General features: G+C 55.6%; 4 protein-coding genes across 4 annotated transcripts; 2 read left to right on the plus strand and 2 right to left on the minus strand.

Moving 5' to 3' along the window:
- Nucleotides 1-298: 298 nt before the first annotated feature.
- MAM_04462 (Acyl carrier protein-like protein) lies at nucleotides 299-949 on the plus strand (the record flags this gene model as incomplete). The annotated part of the gene is made up of 3 exons (XM_040823260.1): nucleotides 299-499; nucleotides 657-786; nucleotides 903-949. The coding sequence occupies 3 exons, from the start codon at nucleotides 299-301 to the stop codon at nucleotides 947-949; spliced, it is 378 nt and encodes a 125-aa protein (XP_040678513.1).
- Nucleotides 950-2,484: 1,535 nt separating this feature from the next.
- On the minus strand, nucleotides 2,485-4,640 carry MAM_04463 (Zinc finger, CCCH-type; the record flags this gene model as incomplete). The annotated part of the gene is made up of 3 exons (XM_040823261.1): nucleotides 2,485-3,993; nucleotides 4,182-4,300; nucleotides 4,544-4,640. 3 exons carry the CDS (start codon nucleotides 4,638-4,640, stop codon nucleotides 2,485-2,487), a joined length of 1,725 nt encoding a protein of 574 aa, XP_040678514.1.
- Nucleotides 4,641-12,866: 8,226 nt separating this feature from the next.
- Nucleotides 12,867-14,584, plus strand: MAM_04464 (purine-cytosine permease FCY22; the record flags this gene model as incomplete). The annotated part of the gene is made up of 3 exons (XM_040823262.1): nucleotides 12,867-13,282; nucleotides 13,421-13,822; nucleotides 13,891-14,584. 3 exons carry the CDS (start codon nucleotides 12,867-12,869, stop codon nucleotides 14,582-14,584), a joined length of 1,512 nt encoding a protein of 503 aa, XP_040678515.1.
- A 1,342-nt stretch (nucleotides 14,585-15,926) lies between these two features.
- MAM_04465 (aspartyl-tRNA synthetase) lies at nucleotides 15,927-17,768 on the minus strand (the record flags this gene model as incomplete). Its single annotated transcript, XM_040823263.1, has 3 exons — nucleotides 15,927-16,567; nucleotides 16,617-16,983; nucleotides 17,043-17,768. 3 exons carry the CDS (start codon nucleotides 17,766-17,768, stop codon nucleotides 15,927-15,929), a joined length of 1,734 nt encoding a protein of 577 aa, XP_040678516.1.
- Nucleotides 17,769-18,938: the final 1,170 nt, after the last annotated feature.

The raw sequence follows: 18,938 nt of genomic DNA on the forward strand, positions 1-18,938 counted from the left end.
GTTAAATAACGTACCTTGAAGCCTTCAAAATCCGTCCCCAGTTTCCCCCAGGGCTACCCCCGTAGCATATAATTATAGTCTTTTAGTTATCCTTATAGTATTCTCCGACCGCCCCCAGAATCCAGGCACCTGCCGGCCCGCCCAATCAGCAACGTCCCAAAGCTCATTCACGTGACCCTCTTTTTTTCCAAAAGGCTAGCTCTGGACCTCCATACCTCGAATACACCGAGAAACTCATCACCACCTCACGCCTTAGCTTCCCTCTTTCCCCTCCCCCAGAACCGTCGTCCAATTGACCATGTTCCGCAGCGCCCTCCTCCGCAGCGCCCGCGCCGCCTCACGCCCGCTGGCCGTCGCAGCGCCCGCCGCCCGCATCACCTTCCCCCGGGCAGCTCCGGTGCCCCGAATGCTAGCCATAAGGATGTACTCGGCCGCCAGCAGCCTAAAGAAGGAAGAGGTAGAAGGGCGCATAATGAGCCTGCTGCAGGGCTTCGACAAGGTATTCCCTCTCTGTCTGCTCCCACAAGCCGTCCAATTCACACCCCGTCCCGCTAACTCGCTCAGGTCAACGACACCGCAAACGTACGCAACCCCGAGACAAGGACCATCGTTTCCCCCCGGGGGATGCCAGTCGCAGTGGACTGACAAGCATGCAGATCAAGCCGGCGGCCCACTTCGCCAACGACCTGGGCCTTGACTCTCTCGACACGGTGGAAGTGGTCATGGCCATAGAGGAGGAGTTTAGCATCGAGATCCCCGACAAGGACGCCGACTCCATCCACTCTGGTACGTCTACTCTTCCTTTACGTACGGCCCTTGCTTCTCCCGCCCAGACAGCAAAGCGTCCATGCCCACAAGGGGCCCGACAGGTGGTGCTTGTGCTTACGCTGACCATGCCGCAGTGGACAAGGCGGTCGAGTACATTCTCAGCCAACCGGATGCTCACTAATTCCATGGAACCTCTGTACTATTATCTCTGCTCCTTGGGTGAGCGGGACTCGGGGCACGTGTACTGTTTTATAGAAAGGGGAATACACATCTTTTTTCGCTGTGCCACGCTCTCTTCAACTCGACCGCCCCTTTTTCTGAATCCCATCTCTTCAGGCCAAATACCCACCCTGGGTGGGTAACTTGGTATTTCGTATCGCGCAGACGGACATTCTGGCGGCCGTCTCCAGCTTCATCAGCTACACCAAGACAGCTGGTCTCCCTTTTCCACCCGCACGCGACAGCTTCTACCAGTCTTGTGATGGCTCTTGTGTCCAGAAAACAGGAACAAATCGCCTGGCATGTATGCTCAAAGCGTCCTTCTAATTCCGTGCTGATCCGGCAAGCAAGCAGCTACCTACCCTTGGGCCCTGCGCCCTCGGAAGCAAACATAAAAAACGACAAGGCACTTGACGCAGACGTAGCCGAGAATACTTCTTGATTCCACTCAGTTACTAGTAGACGCCGGCAAAATACCCGCCACCCTCCCAACGTCATTCGTACATTCGTCTGTCCGACTACGCGTGCAGTCTAATCCTCATGAACCACTGCCCCTAGCCCAGAAGAGCACCCGTGAAACAAGGACGTGCACACTCATCTGGCCGCCGGGAACGGATCCCCCATTTTGAATAAACAGGCCCCCCTTTGCCTCACATAAAAAAAGCGGACAGAAAGAGGGGTACAGAGTCATGAGTACAAGACGATGCCAAAAAAAAAAAAAAGGGTGCAGCAACCTTGGCATGTACATATAAAATGACGCCAATCTTGGGTTGACGTTGTCTCCTTGGATGCAGCGTGGCAACGAGAGTAAAGTAGAAAGACAAGAGTGGGCAAGTGAACAAGTGAAGATTCGAAATTGAAAAAAAAAAATGTATAAGAGTGCGAACCACGATAATGCCCTCCAGCTATGTGGTAGATTCCGTTGACCGACAAACGCTCTTTTCCAAGGCATGAAGCATCCTAGTCCGCGGCCACTCCCGTGAGTGCCCCTGCAGAATCAACCTTGGAAACAAAAGCGTAGATAACCAAAGCTAAGCTGAGCCAAGCAACGATAGTGACTAGAAGCAAAGTGAGGGCAAATAAAAGCAAAACCGGCCGCGCGTGTATCCCAAACTCAAAATTTTAAGCACCTTTGATATGACCCGATTCATTATTTTAAAAAACTGTCCTCTCTCTCTCTCTCTCTCTCTCTCTCTCTCTCCCTCTCCCTTTTTCTTTCGGGTTGGGTATCCCATCATTATTTCCCCGTCGCCTGGCAAGCCAAGTGGCCAGGGATATATATGTGCGTGTAAATGTGTGGTGTGCCACTCGCTGCCGACGAATTGCTTTGGTGCGTTTAAAGCATGTATGCTATTGCTATGCGGCGTCGTAAAGTCTGTTGTTGGACCGTTCAGGCCACTTCTATTCGCTGTAAGTGTTGCATGTTGCATCAAACATGGCGTCAATCGCCTTGGTAAGAAATGTTTTTTTCTTTTGGGGGGGGAGGGGGGATGCCAATCATCGTCCGTTGACTGGCACGGCATCTCTGCTCTCCTTGGAACCGCTGCTGGATTGGTGCTTGCCAGCAACCGCGCTGGCGTAGCTGCCCAACGCACCCATATTCAGGCCGGCAGAGATGCGCTTGCGCATCCTCGCTGTAGGTGCGTCATCTTCCTCTTCCATGCTGAAGACGAATGCTGGGTCCTCCTCGTCAATTGGGGTGGTAAAACGACCAGTGACGGATGAGCTGACGCTCCCGCTAGATACATGACGCTCCATGGCTCGGTCTTTGCCAATCGGCGCGAGGCTACTGGATGGCAGCCGTGCGGTGGTGGGATGCAGGTGAGGGCTGGATCCCGAGCCGCTGATGGCATCATCCAAGCGGCTGCGCTGCAGTTGCTGCGATAGAACCGACATTGACTCGCTCGTAGAGCGGCCCGCAGACAGACGGCCGGAGGCGCTCTTGTAGTCGTCGCCCATTTCCTGTGCCAGGGTAGACCTTCTCAAGGGACTGCCCACATGACCAAAGGCTGAGCCGGCACTGCGTGCTGCCCTGGCTGCGTCTTCTTCTTTTTGGCGTTGGAAGAGCGATCCCCAGCGGCTTGGGCTGGTCCCCATCGGGCTACCATACTTGAGAGCGTCTATGGCGTGTTCATCACGCATGGAACTAGAGCCCCGCCTGGCTTTTTCAGCAGGCGTCAAGAGCTCTTGGAGGTTCTCGGGAACGTAGTTTTCGGGTAGGTTGTCGTCATCAAAGGCAAACTCGGCCTCCCAGTCACGGTCCACAGATGACGTCTTGGGCACGCTGGAGCTGAGCATGCGTGGCTTTGCATATCTAGACGAGTGCATAGCCCGCTTGCCGAAATACTCATCACCAATGGCGGACTGAGAGTTGGGCGGACTTCCGGCAGTTGGGGTCAAGTGCTCTGAGGAGCCAAAGGCCGATGTATGCAGTAGCTTGAGCGTCTCGGAGGTCCGCGAGTCTTTGGCATTGCTAAGAGACGGTGTAGGGGAATCGAGGCCGAATTTTGAGGGCATGGAGGACGGCCAGGGCGCGGCGGGGAAGCGAGCGGCATTGGAGATGCCATTGGAGTCGAACGAAGCGGGCAGAGGAGCATCGAGAATAGAGAGCCCTTTGCCATTTGCAGGAGACAAGCCAAAGCCAAGGCGAGTCAGATCGTCCTCGCGGGGCGAGCCGTAGTTTGAGTGGCCGTATGGAGACTCGATGGAGGGGATGCCACTGTCGAGACTTGGTTGGTGTCCAGGATGAAAAGAAGAGTTGACAACTTGGCGATCATCCCACGGAGACTGCTCGGCGCTGTATAGCGAGGTCGTGAGGGCACTTGCAGACGGCTGGTGATAGCCGGTTGAGGAACCAGATCTCGGAGATGCAGGATTGGGTGAAGGTCGACCAGGAAGGCCGATGGGAGTTGTGCCTATAGTGACACCATTTTTGCCATAGTTTATTCGTCGCCCGTCGGGTAATACGTGAATGTTTGCGCACTTAGGACCGAACTTGCAGTTGCCCTAGAGAAGACCATGTTAGCAGTTTGCAAATCAGGGAATATATGATGCCAGTCGAGTCCGACAAAGACGGAACGGCAGACGCAGCCTGAAGTGACAGGATTTGCAAAAGAACACAAAAGAAAACAAGAAGCAGCAGAACCTGTAAACTTTTTTTTTCCTTTTCTTTAGGGGCAAGGGGGGCGATGTACCTTGGCAAAGTACTTGCAGATGTTTTCGGCTGCGGCTCCGAGGTCGTGGCTGAAGGGGCAGGCATTGCCAGCTTGGCAGGCTCCTTGACGAAAGAACTTGCACGGGACGTGTGAGGTGTCTGCAACAGAGGAAAGAATTGGTCAGCACAGGTTCTGCGGTGGTCTTGATAAGGCTTCCCGAGGAACGGGACGGCGGCGGCGGTGGGTGCGTGTGGTGCGTGTGGTGCGGTGGTGGTACGGTGGTGAGGCGATGCGGCGATTAAATTCGAAAGAGGGTGAGGTGGTGGGGGCGGGACTCTGGGATGCGATGGAGCACGGCATTGGGAGGGCACAGGGAAATGGCAAGACGGGCAGCAGCATACTCGGAGGACTTCGCGGCATCATGGACGACGGGGTGTTGGAGGCGACGCCGTTTGGGATATTCAGGCTGCCGCTTCGGGCGTGGCGGTATTCGGGCATGGCGGCGGCGGGGAGAGAGTGTCGCGGGAACGATGGCCTTTTGGCTGGACTCGAAGCCGAAGCCGAAGCCGACGTCGAGATGGGGGTCGTGTTCAGGGTCAAAGTCCGGGTCCGAGTCGAAGTCCGAGTCGAAGTCCAAGTCGAGCCTGGGCTTGAGCCTGGGGAGAGAAGAGGAGGCGGAGGAAAGCCAAGTGCCAGGCCACACATGGACGCGGACGTGGACGTGGACGTGGGAGAAGCAAAATCAGGCGGCGAGACGGAGGGCGGGACAGAGGGCGAGACAGAGGACGAGGCGGCGCGGAGAGTGGAGTGAGGGGCCAAGGCCGAGAGACATGGACGATGCACCGGGACGACGAGGCGGACTTGACGAGGAGGAGACAGGTGACTGGTGATGTCAACTGGTCCGTGACGGTGAGGATGGTGGCACCGCCGAGCCTGTAGTGCCCAGGGCCCACTGCGAGTGCTGGCGAGAACCAGTGCCGGCGGCTCGAGCGCTACAACTCCCACCCCCCGCCCGCTGAAGCACCGGTCAGCGGCCACTGTAAATGAAGGGCACCGCGTGCTGTCGACGGGTCAGCTCCCAACTCCTTCAACGCCCAGACGCCGTATGTCGTGTGACGCTATCTATCTCTGTGCAACTCTGCTTGCACGCAGATCTGATAACGGATCGCGCCTGGACGCCGGCCAACGGTTGGCATTGCCTGTCGTTCCTTGGCCGCGGTTAGGGGTTCAGACTTCGGGGCTTTGGGCGCGATCTGGAAGTCAACGTCAACCAAGACACGACGAAGGGTAGTCAGCGAGCCATGGAGTTGAGATGAAATGGCCAACAGCATAAGTAGGATGGATACCTTGCAAGTCCTTCTAATCCAACCAAAGATGGACCTTCAAAGCACCGAGCAACGTGATAGCAACGCAATCTCTTGCACAATACTTGGCCTTGACGGCTGAAAAGGTGTCGGGAATGCCTGCACCAGAGGGCGTGGCCTTCTTATGCCCGCGCCGTCACTGCCTCTTGAGTCTCTGCACACACACTCCATTCACATTTCATATCATGCCGCGCATCATGGTCTTGCCTACCGCCAGGCGTCCGCCACACCGAATCCACTCCCATGTCATCCAAGCGAAGCTAGCGAGAAAATTGCTGCAACCTGAAGCAACGACAGGCGTGTGGACGGTGTGGCCACATCCTAATCCCGACATGCTGGAGATGGCTTGGTGTTGTGGAATACGGGACTCAGCCGATTCACGGGACCCAAGGTGGTCATGCTGGCCATCTCGTTGTCATCATGTCTAGAATGTTTTCTCCAGACTAATGCCCCTAACACCAAAGCTTCGCACATGGGGCACTAAAGTCTAATTCTGGACGGCTGTCATGCACGAACTCGGCTCGACGTTTCGACGAATCTACACTCCATCGACCTGCTGCAGGGCTGAGCAAGCAACGCGTACATGTACATGCGTACTACTGAGAAAGATCGACGTGTAATGATTCAAGTCCAACGTCCCCGTCACACCAGGCAACCAGATGGTCTGTATATGCAGCAACTCTCAGGAATCCAAGCGGCCAGGTTCGTGTTCGTAGTGGAGGTCTAAGTTTAGCAAATGCCGTAGCACCACCACGAGCACCACCACGGGCACCACCACGACCCCAACCACAACCAGCAGCAGTATATTCTTCCCCATCATAGCGGCCAAGAAAAGTCCAGCTCCTACTGTTGCACGAGCCTCATGCTCGGCTGGAGCTTGCCTCTTGGCGGGACGAGGAAGAGGGCTGTTTGTTGCCTTTGCGTTCCCCAGGCGTAGCCGGTGCGGTGCGCAGCGGCTGCAACCGACGGCCAAGGCGAGGGCATGGCGCGGCGGCCCCTTGGTTCCTCATAGTCGGTACGGACTTGTAGATGGCCAACTGATGGACCAAATACATCGCCACCGACCACCAAACATGCTCTCCGTGTAGATGGGTGTTAAGCCAGGGCAGGGATACGGCGTAGCATGCCAATCGAAAGTATTCTTACTCCGTACTTCTCGAGGAACTGCAAGTCTCCGACCCTCACCAGAGTGCCGCCACCCATTTGCGTGGGGTACGCGGCACTTTGCGGTGGCCCTGGAAGGGGTTTGGTGACATGTCAGCAATGGGCATCTCATGAACAGCTGCATCAACCGATCTGTCAGTGTACAATACATATGTGAGGTCGAGGCGTTTCAAGCGTGCTGGAAATACTAGACCAAGATCCTGCCAAGTGCAGCCCATGATTGCGTCAGCGGATGCCAGACGAGCTTGGCCCAGTCTGGCTGCAACGTACATACCTGCGCCCCAAAGCCAACCCAGCGCTTGCCAGCCTTCACTGCCGAGAAAGGGCTTCTAGGAGATTGTAATGTTGCGTAGATAGTTAGTTTGGAAATATTTTGGATTGTGTTGAATCGTGCTGCACCCCCCAAATGCCGACTTGCAAGCTTGGCTCCGTAGAGTCCGTACGGAAGAGTCGGACTTTTATGCAGGCAGCCAGACACCACAGGTTCCTCTGCTCCTTCCCAAGATGATCGGGCGGGAGCAAACTCCGTCCAGCGCCCTCCTAGACCGCTGATCGTCGCCGCATCCCACCATGAATCGTGCCGCTTGACCTCTCAGCATGGATGATGTTTGTCGCATCGACTTGACCTTGCTGTTCTAGATGTTTTACCATCCGATGCAGAGCAACTACTACGGCGGAGCCTCCACGATTTCTGCAATCCCCGATGAAACGCTGCTGTCTTGCTATCCATGCTCACTGCCGTCGCTTTTTTCCCACCGCTGCAGGTGGCACGCCGATGGATTGCTGCCCACATGTCTATGCAGCCGGGGTTGATGCCGATGGACTTCGGATATCATCTCGTCTGCAAATCAAGTGTTCATGCACCGCCGGGACAAAGCACATGATAGCTTTGTAGTTTTGCCCATGACGCTGCTGGTAAGTCCCCATCAGACATCTGTCATGAGCTAATGACCAACAAGGACACATTGTCAAATGCACGGTTATTTCCGAGGCAGCATCCGACCAACTTAATCCTGCACCCGATCGAATCTTCTCCTCCTTCGGTATTGACAAGATTGGTCAAGCCTCGTCATCGCTTCCAGCCATTATGCCTCAAGACGACACTCACTGCTGGCGCGCAATGTTCAACCCTCCTACGACAGATGGTATAGAATCTAGATACACAGGAAGAAGACGTCCTCTAAATATCGAAAGCTTGGTGTAGAGACGAGAGCTTCCCACAAAATTGTCAAGGCTTCAGCGTACACTATTATCGTTCATTCATGCAGCACTCTCAAGTCTTCCAAAGGTCTCGATTCTTGCTTGCATGGCTCAGTCTTCGCCGTCTTGCGGATCCCAGCTGACCTCCACGATATAGTGAGACATCCGACATAAGCACCCTAGGTAGTAGGCACTAGTCCAAGCAGCCTTGGTCGCCTTCAGCCGAGATATGCTCAGTGAAAGAGTCAAAGAATGGGAAACCGCAATACTGCCATCACTCTGTGGTAGCCAGCGTAAATCAGTACAGGCCCATCAGTTATTATAAAGAATTAGTAAGAAGACCATTTTCTATTGTCGCTACTCGCAGTCTCACGAGCACCAGACTCAGTCCTAAACGACACATCACTTCTCCCCCACCCTTTTAGGATCATGTTTAGTTAATTCTCCACGGGAGAAACCCACACCAAGACACACATGATTCTTGTTAGTCCTTTGCCCCGAGGTGCATTCACTGTGTCGGGATCCCTGAAACGCGCGCGCCACCTGCGAGGCTGAAAGTCTCCTTTGGAACCTGTCTCTTGAAAGACGGGTTCTGGAAGATCACTCCTACGACAGCGAATTTTCGCTTAGCCCCGCCGCCACAGCTGGTTTGTCGACAGATTATGAAAATAGCGTACGCAAAAGTTTGCATCCGGGCTCTCGTCCCAAAGGCGTCACCCATGGACACGATGACATCTGATCACGGCCTCTCTTACTATACGGAGTAGCGTGGCATATCTTACACCCAACCTGATACTCTGGAGGGGGGGATGACTCTAAGGCAAGGTAGTGATTCTGACCTTTGTGTGCTTCACGTCTCCTCGTATTGTCACCGTTATCAAGGAGGAGTCGACGCGTGATCGCCATCGGCCGGGTCTGATGCTGGGACCAATCAAGACACGTGGGGTATGAGCCGTTAAAAAGCACCATCTTCAACTGACAAGTCCCCATGCAGCCGGCAACCACCTCACAAACATGAAGAAGCGTGTCCCGGAAGTTGATAGGCCCCCTGCAATCCGCATTATGGTGCAAAGCTGAGCCAGCCACCAACTCCGTGGTGGTGCTTCGTGACAACTTCAACAGAGAGCATTCCCAGGCCCAGCTGCATGATGCATCACCTGGTAGCCACGCATGGCGCGCCTCTTTGTTCTGGCCCTGAGGGACATGTGTATGCTGGATCAGATGTGGCTTTCTTTCTTTCCGGGATGTCTCTGGGGGGGGCAAATCTGGTAATATTTGATTTGGGTAAAATTGTTAATAATTCCGCTCTGTTCTCATATCAGACAAACAGAGTCAAGCAGTATGTTCAAATCTGCAACACAGAACCGCGGCCACTGGTCAGGGCGGCCACAAGGAGGAGCACAAGGGCGTCGCTTTAGCCTTCTGCGTCTAGGCTGTTGCCGTCCTCCGTACCCGCGGCGGGAGGTTCCGTCGGGTTGGGCGTGGTGGAATCGCAATACGTATTACGGATGAAAGGAGAACGCCACAAGGGCTGTCGCCTTACTTATTAAGGTTGCTGCATTTGCGCGTCGATGTCGACCACGACCAACTAGAATCAGCCAAAACAGCACGAGATGAGGCTGAAAATGATCACAGCAATAAACTATTTAGGATACGTGCTGCGAAAGCAGCCACATAGATTTGCGCCTAGATAGGTCGGTCCTACGAAGTCAACCCGCGCCTGGCCAGCTGAGAAGGGTGAAAGACGTGGAAGATTCCCAACCAACTGTTGCGGTCAGCGACAGCGAGGCGTTGTTGCAAACGTGTCGCGAACGGCAAACGGTGGCGGCACACCCGCAGCCTGCGCCGCACATGGATGGCGGTCTTGGTGATGAAGTTTAAGTCGGCCCTTGGTCCATGCTCTGACATTGTCAGATTGATACTAGCCGAGACGTCAGAACTGCCGGCATACATCAGAATCGTTGCCATGGGCCGCTGTGTCATTTTCGGCTTAAATCGCCACACTCCCTGGCACACTCGACGCGCCACACAATGACGACGCCTTCGACCGTGTCCCTACTTTGAGGCGTACGTGATGAAGCCCAATGGCTCTTTTGCGACAACTTCTCCGGACGCCTCTCCCTCAAAAGCTGGCGCCTGAGATTCAGAAGTGTGATGAGAGGTGTGAAGGAGATGATGGAGCAGGATCAGCATGTCCGCGGCCCCGGGCTGACGATTTCTTACCGAATACCTAGCTTCCCTGCAAGTGGACATCCAGAGGAGCAGTCGCATACGTAAACACCGGTCGTGATGTCAGGGTATCCATCCACGCTACGCCCACAACGACAAGGGGCATGGCTCACGAGAACACTTTGTTTTCAAGACACGCACACAGCGGCGGCGAATATCTGGTCCACGTATGCCGCACGTGTTTCCAACACCACTCACTTGTGACGCCTGGCGTAGGAAAGGTGCAGCAGTGCCAAAGAATGAGAAACGCGTCTTCGCTTCAGGAGTCGAAGCCGAGGCGCCCAGCAGCCGTTGTTCTAGGTTCAACAACATGACGATGGCCTGTGATGACCAGGGAGTGATGGTGTGGCCGACTCGATCGATGGGGATGCCGGACCTGTTACAGGCCCCGACGCAGGTGCGCGTTGCATGGGCTCGCGGAAAGGGACACATGTTTCTGACGGTCACATGGTAGGCAGTAGGTGAGGTGCTGCGCTCGGAGGAGGCAGAAAGGGTTGTGCGGCGCAGTCGAGCAGGTTGAGATGGAACGTGGTGTTTTGCGAGCTGTGACGAATGATGCGGCAGCCCTCGGAACCAACGTGACGCATCTTTCACTCGCAAGGACACGAGTTGGCGGGCAGACATGCCATGGTCACCTTGGCCCGCGTAAGTACAGATTGTAACCTCTGTACAGAGCAGGTCGTCCGGAATCAAGGACCAGGAACCGGATGCACGATGCTGCGCTGTTCATCATCTATCGATGCCACTGCGTGTCGCGTCCCGCCTCTCGGTACGTACGGTGGCGACAGCAGAGTTGGCAATGCATCAAATGGTGCGGACGCAGCTGTAGAAATTGCAAGATTCATTGGCTTCCCAAATACACGCCTTTGATACACAACCAAGGCCGCACAAGGCCCTTGATAACAACAACAACAATAACAATAAAGCCACGTCTGTATTTTGACTTGCTTCTTCGCCATGACTAGTAGTGCCCTGTACATTGTTCGTCCTCGTTACAGCAACAACAACGACCACAACAACAAGACCATGCTTCTCCCCATCAGCTTCTCCTCGCATGTCGTGGCTTTTCGGCAAAATATCGTCAGCAGGCAGTCGATGGCGTTGCAGAAACCATGTCTCCCGGTACACTGCCCTCCCAATCTGCCCAGAAACTGAGCGCATCGTCGCCATGTGCTTCTTGGCTGCTTCTGTGAGTAAAGTGCCAGGCTTGCATGGGGTAGCCTGGGCTGTGCCGTCAAGGACTTCCCCGTACCAGATCTTGTTTCTAGCGCCACCGCCAAGTCCAAGTTGTTGCGCTTGATGCTCGGTCTTTTTCTGAGAGGCACAGCCCGTGTGAATAGGCAGGTGTTTTCCACGCTCCTATCCCTCTCCTGCTCCGGGCCGGCGTCGTTTGCTCCGGGCCCGTCTGAATTGTCGCCACAGATGGTGCTTGCGCGTCGGTCGACGGCAGCCCTGTGCAAAGGAGCACCGTGAGGAGACGAGGCCTCCCGCCAAAGCCCCCATCGCCATCGCATCCGCAATCGCGGTCGGTGGCCCTGCCAATTTTCGGCTCGACTGTTTCCCATCTTGGGTCCGTCATCTCTCGATCAGCCGCGAGATCAGAGGAGCATATGCCCTCCGCGTCCACAGCGTCGGCCGTGGACTTGCTAGGCAGCGCAGTGCCTTGTGAGTCGTAGTCGTAGTCGTGCTGCCAAGAGGTCGACTTCTCCGAGGATGGCAGAGTAGGTTTGAAATACAGCGGGCTACAGCCTACTGGTATCGTCGGGCTTGGCTGATGTGATTGGCTCCCGAAACTGTTTGGCCCGAATACGTATGTCTCAAGTCGGGGTGTTTCAAATTGACAGCCTCGGCGAGACAAGCTTCCAGTTCAGGATCCAGATGTCCCTCGATACGGGTTGAGTGCCTGCTTCAGACTTTGCGCTCCAGATGATGGACGTATCTAAATGCGGGGGTTTCCCCGATCACCAGATATTCGAGGGAGCTCATCGCAATGACGGCATCCTCAGAGAAGAAAGGCTGCCTGCGGTGGCCGGTGACGCCCGCGTTGCTGCACAGGTTCGGCAACAGGCACCAAGTAGAGTAGGAATCCGAGGTTGAAAATGGCGCCATGACGATGCTAGGCTCGTGTCTCTGCTGCGGTGCTTGAAGTGCTTGTAGCGGTCGAGCTGAATGCAACGTCGGCTGGAGCCAAATGTCATGGCATGGATCGTTTCGTTTCGTTTCGTTTGCTCCTCGGCGGCCGTCGCAATCTGCAATCTGCAATCCGCCACCCCCATCCCCATCCCATCCCCATCCCCATCCCCATCCCCATCCCAATCCGCTCTAGTGCTTCTCGTCGTCCTCGAGCTGGCTGCCGCTGCCGCTGACCTGCCCGCCCCAACGCCGTGTCCCATCTGCCACGGCCCACGGGACGGGATTTATTCAACCCTGGCAGAGTCTGCGGCCCAAACCTCCCATCGCATCACGTCAGGCATGCCGACTTTTCCCACGGACAAGACCAGACCTGCCGTTGCAGCGCCTTTCAGCCGTGGGCGGTGCCTGATTTCCTCCTGCGGGCTCGATCCAATCGGTCCTGGGCGGGCTGAGCATAAGAAGACGCGGAAACCAGGTCGGCCAGCCCCAGCTTCGTTCAGCTTGTCCAAGGCGGCTTCGAGCACCTGAAGAACCCATCGCTCGCCATCATGGGACGCCAATCCCCGACACGCAGCTCACATACCGATGACGAAGAGCACCAGGTGGGCTGTACTTCTACCCGCCGAGTTGGAAAATGCCTTCGCTCCCCGTCCTCATCTCACCGTATTCTGTCAGGTATCCCGAGGCTTTTGCGAGCCGGTCGAGTCGAAGAAAACGGGATCCGCCCCTTGGCGTTGGAAGAGCGGAACCAGCGGCGTTTCTGGAGCATATTCACCGTTTGGTTCTCCATCAACTCCAACATCCTTGGGTTCGTCGACCTCGTCCTTGTGCTCGGAGCCGGACGCGGAAGGCGAGTTTGACTGACGCCGCCTCCCCGGACAGCATTGCATTTGGTATGCTCGGTCCTCTGGTGTACCGCCTGAGCCTGCGCGACTCGACCCTCGTCATCGTCTTCTTCAACCTGCTGGCAACTACCGCGGCAGGCATTCTTGCCACGATCGGACCAAAGACGGGCATGAGGCAAATGATACATGCTCGCTACAGTTTCGGGTAAGTCCAAAAAAGTCTCCCGCGCCGCGTCTCTCGTCCCCGTCGCCCGTCGCCCGTCGCCTCTCGCCTGTGTTTGCACTGCATCCAAAGCCATTTCACGAAGCTGGGGATTAATCATTCACGTGAGGCACCACGCAGCCGCCGTCTCGCTTCCATTCCGGTCCTGTTCAACCTGGCCACGCTGGCAGGATTCAACGCCGTGATTTGCGTCGTCGGTGGGCAGTGCCTCTCGGCAGTCTCGTCGGGAACCGTGACGCCAGATGTAGGCATCGTCGTGATTTCGGTCCTATCCCTGGTTGTGTCGTTTGCGGGTTTCCAGGTGTTGCATGTCTTTGAAACACTGTCCTTCATCCCGGCTCTGATCAGCATCGTGATAGCCGCTGGGGTTGGCGGAAGCGGACTCCAAAGACAGAGTCATGTCGCAACACCCGCGGCAGCCGCCGACCTGCTGACGTTTGGCATGGTCGTTGCGGGCTACCAAATCCCCTGGGGTGCGATTGCCAGCGACCTGACGACGTATTTCGACCCCAAGGTCTCGTCGTGAGTTTGATGTCCCCGGCCTCCAACCGCAAGCTCGCGGCGACAATTTGCCAACGAACCCGACACAGGTGGCGAGTGTTTCTCTACACGTACACGGGACTTCTCATCCCCGCCGTGCTGCTCATGTCTCTCGGTGCGGCTGTTGCGGGCGCGCTCCCCGGCAATCCCTCGTGGGAGCAGGGCAACGACGCGTACGGCGTGGGCGGTGTCCTGGCCGCCATGTTGAGCAGCGCCGGCGGATTCGGTAAATTCGTCGTCGTGCTGCAGACGCTCTCCCTCCTGGGCAATACCTGCGGCAGCTTCTACGCCATCACGCTCAACTTCCAGGCTCTCGCGCCGATTCTCGGCAGGGTCCCCAGGTGCGCGTTTGCGGTCGCCATAACGGCGGCCATCATTCCCGTGGCCATGTATGCGTCTCGCAACTTTCTCGCCAGCTTGAGCAATTTCATCGCCATGATTTCGTACTGGTCGGCCGCGTATGTGGGCATCGTCATGGCGGATCACGTCGTCATTCGGCGCTGCCGTTTCGATTCGTACGACGCGGCCGTCTGGGACCAGGGAGGCAGACTGCCGCTGGGCGTGGCCGCCATTTCCAGCGGCGTGATTGCATTCGGCCTCGTGGTCCCGTGCGTCAAGGAGGAGTGGTACGTCGGCCCGGTTGCGCAGAAGACGGGCGACGTTGGTTTCGAGGTGGCCTTTGTCCTGAGCACCTTGGCCTACGTGCCTCTCCGACTCCTGGAAAGGCGTCTCACCCGACGATGAAGGAACGGGCGTGGTCGCGCCAGATGGCCACGCACAGGCTTGGTGTGACACGACCCGACCCGACCCCGAGCCAAAGGGGGCGGTGCGCGAGTATACACTCTCTGGGCAGACGGCAGATTCTCCCGAGCGCGCCCGTCTCGTCTCTTGCATACATTCTTTGCATGTATATATTCACATTGGAAAACACACAGATTCTAGGATAGCAGTATCAATATGTAGATGCGCGCTTTCCATGGTAGAGCAGCCTAGCTAAGAGAGTTGGCGTCAAGAGCAGTTGCCTCGTACCCTCCAGGAAGGCTATGACCTGCCCCGTGGCTGGGTTCGAGGCAATCAAACCGTCAAACGCGTCGGAAGTCTTGATGTATTTTTTCCCGGTCAAGGATGGGCTCGCTGCCGAGTTGGTTGGGATCGATGCCCCGACGTAAAAGGCGTTCTTTGGCGGTCTCTGTCCTCTTGGGAATTGCTCACTGGAATGCGACGGCCCGACTCTTCAACGGGGTCCCAGGTCAAAGGGCCCGAGCCCGTCGTCACCTGTGCCGCGTGCTCGGCATCATCAGCCGAGTTATTTAAACATGATGATGTATATCAATTTCCTTCATTATACTCTTGTAAACTATTATAATTTTCGAAAAAGTCTAGTCGCAGTATACACGTGGGTTCTTGTCGGAAATGCTATAACCGACTGTGGAATATTTCCACGTCGACCCTCACAATAGTGCTACATGCCGAGCCGGGACGACTCCCGGGCTGTTGGTCCGCAGCTTTATCCTAGGTCAAGTCCTTGACCGTGGCGGCTTGCGTTCGGAAAGGCTCGGCTCAAGCATGCTTACATCTTGGACAGTCCACGTTGCATGTCCAACGTTTTCACCACGGTAGCTGGCTGGTGTACAAGGGAGAATTACTTGTACTCTAGTCTGGATGAACATGTAGCTCTTCTTGCGTCTTTACGCACCCCTTGCCATGACCTTCTACCCTGCTTGATCGCCATCCGGACAAATTGACAGCGGCAAAACGTGGCTGGCACCCCAGACTTGAAACTTTGGCCTTGTGCAAAAAACTCATCTACAAATGGGTGCCGTTGTTAGGAAGGGTTCGTCCCCAAGTGACAAGATTCGTCCACGTCATGCATCGTCTGCAAAATGCCATTTTTTGCTCCGCCGAAATTCGCCTCGGCCCCCGAGAGAATGCCTACTTTAGGTGTAGAGTGCCCATGCTGTGCCATTGCGAGGGCTTAGCCCCGGGATACCTGTTGATAGCCAGTTTCTTGCCCATTCTGGGATCCTCATGTCCCTACTTCCGCGTCTTCCGGGCACTGCAGCTGGGGATTCTCGTCTCCAGTGCCTCATGGCAGCAGTCTCTTGGGTGTGCGAGGATAATACGCCGCGAGGTGGACGCTTGGCAGTCCCAGAAACCAGGCAACCACGCGATCAAGTCCAATGCCACCTCCACCATGTGGCGGTACGCCGACCTGCTGGAACGTCGCCAAGTACTCCTTGATGCCGGCGCTTTTCGGGTCGACACCCTTGGCCCGGAGACGACCCTCGAGTTCAGCCGCATCATGGGTTCGTTGACCGCCGGAGAGCACCTCCTGCCCACGGAGGAACATGTCGAAGGCATTTGTGACGCGGACACCTTCTCCTACCGTAGTGCCGGCATCGTCAATCTTGGCATAAAACGGCCGCGCCGTCTCGGGGAACTTGTCGATGACGTAAAAGTCCGTCTTGTACTTGGCGCGGACGACTTGGCCAAGGGCCTTCTCTTGGGGGGTGCTCATGTCTTCATCGTCCCGTACGTTTGAGAACTCCGGGGGTCCTTCCTCTCGCAAAAGCTTTTGTGCCTCGGCAAAGGTTAAGCGGACCTCCTTGCCTGCCTCGGGGAGAAGGAGGGGTTCCGAGTGGTACACAGATCGGACTGTGTCAATCTTGTCCGCACATCGCTCTGCATCGGCGGCATGTTTGGTTAATCCGTGTACACGGAACGAGTCTTGACGGAAAGATTTCTGTGCAGGACTATCAAGCGAAACAATACTGACCTTGAATTCCACGGAAGATGAACAACAAGACACCCTCCAGTGTGGAAAGAACTTCAGTGTACGAATCCTTGATTTCCATCTCAACATCAAGCCCCGTAAACTCGGTCATGTGCCTCGGCGTGTTGGAGTTTTCGGCCCTGAAGACGGGCCCTATGCTGAACACGCGCTCCCTGCCTCCTGCAATCTCGAACTGTTTGTAGAATTGGGGCGACTGGGCAAGGAAGGCCTCCTCGCCGAAATATGCGAGTCGAAAGACGTTTCCGCCGCCCTCGGACGCTGCGCCGATGAGACAGGGCGGTTCAAATTCCTTGAAACGACGGGATTCGAGATACGAGCGGAAGAGTCTCTTCACTTCGATGCGAATGTCCTGTGCCGTGTTAATGCGTACCCGAATCAAATCAAAGCCCACAACCAAGACCGACGTACCGCAATGGCCTGCTGAACAGGAGCGCGCTTGTGCATGGCAATGTTGTCGAGATGAGTGAGCATGCTTGCGGCTGGCGCCGTACTCTCGGCGGCGGCCTCGGCAGCCTTTCCGGCTTCGACGTCTCCCACATGGTCACTGTCGTCGCTAAAGTTGACAATGGGCTGGCTCGCCGTCCCCATGGTCATGCCGAGGACGGCCGGGGCCGGCGCGAGCACGAAGCACTTTGTGATGTGAAGCTCGAATCCCGAGACTCGACAGCTCTTGACGGGTTCAAGAGGTTGCTTCACCTTGGCTTCAACCGCCACGAAGCTCTCGGGGTTGATGCTAGCTACCCACTTGACCATGCGTCGACTGACGACGGGCTCCTCCTCCGAGGCCATGATGACTCCCTGGATGTCCCAGTTGCCCCCCTTGCGAAGCTCGACGAAGCCCATCTTGGCGCTCTGCACGCGAGACTTTTGAAGCCACGCACGCACGACGACCGTCTTTCCATTGTGTGTTTCGTCAAGCGAGTGTATCTCGACTTCCTCGGCGTCCTGGCTGAAGGCCGCCGTCGTGGTCCGCCTGTCCCCGTAATTGTCTTTGGCGGGGTCGTCCTCGAGATTGACGGCGGCGGCGGCGGCGGCGAGTTCTGCAGCGCGCTGGGCTTTCAGAGCCTCCTTCTTGGCCTTGGCCTCGGCCTTTTTCGCGCCCTTCTTTGACGTCGGAGCGCTCGACTCTTCCATGATGCCGGGGTTTGTCGTAATTGGTGACTGAAGACCATGTACAAAAAAAAAGTCATCGGCTTGACGGGTTCTTTTCTCCGTCGTGGAGGGGCAATGAGGGGCAGGGTCCTTCTGCCACGTGACGCGACGGGCCGTCAACCACATCCCGGGGCGCCTGACCGTGACCCTAACCCTAACCGCCGTGTTCTTGCACGACGCACCAAGATAGCTTTAATCAATTATATGGGCTTGTGGGTACGTTACCCTTGATGTGTGCAAAGATCTTCTTTTCTAGACGCGCACAGGCAAAGCTATTTCAGGTAGTTCTCCAATGGGTGTAAACAAGCTCGGACAGGGGTATATTGTCCGAATTTGTCCACTCTGATAGAATCGACTTTGACCCATGGCGGCTATGGTGTGCCGCCTATATCAAGGGATTATTGAACATCACGTAGCAGGCATGAGGTTGGAAGCGCGACCCAGTCAACTTGATCCATAAACCGAGCTGTCGTGGGTCGGGCTGCAAGACCGACCTTGTGCGTTAACCAGTGACTGGAATGGTCCGATATAGTATGGAGGTCAAACCCGGTGTGATATCATTATAGGTGGACTCTAGCTTTTTGGCTTTTGATATAATTTATTATAAGAACTCGAGCCTTACTTATTATACTTGACTCTAATTCGTAGATGATAGTCTTTGATTATTCTTCAAATAATATTCACCTACTAATATTAATGACTTTAGTGACTCTACCAATATGAATTCCAACTAGTTTACCTCTTAGAAGCTTGAGCTTTATGTTAAAAGCTCTTATTTGGAATATCACAGGCGGAAGAGGAAAGCGGAGGGAGCGTGAAAGACCATGTATCGAATCACGTCTGGATCTGACATGTGCAACTGATTTGGATGCTTCGAAATGTAGTGCCATCAAACTGAATAGACAAACTAACCATGTCGTTTCCTCTACATATTCGCGAAACCTGTCCTGGCTACCCTCTTGTAGCGGGAGAACAAAGCACATGGCCGGAAAAAGGGGCGTCTACCAATGAAAACATACAAGCGCTAGTGCCATATGCAAAGAAAGTCGTAACAGCACGGCTTGTGGCGATTGCATTCTAGCCGTCAAACCATTTTTGCCCACGTGCCTCACCCAAGTGTCCCCGTGGTGAAGGGGGGTGCTTGGTACCTAG

Source organism: Metarhizium album (genome assembly GCF_000804445.1).
Source record: "Metarhizium album ARSEF 1941 chromosome Unknown scaffold_10, whole genome shotgun sequence".
Lineage (NCBI taxonomy): Eukaryota > Fungi > Ascomycota > Sordariomycetes > Hypocreales > Clavicipitaceae > Metarhizium > Metarhizium album.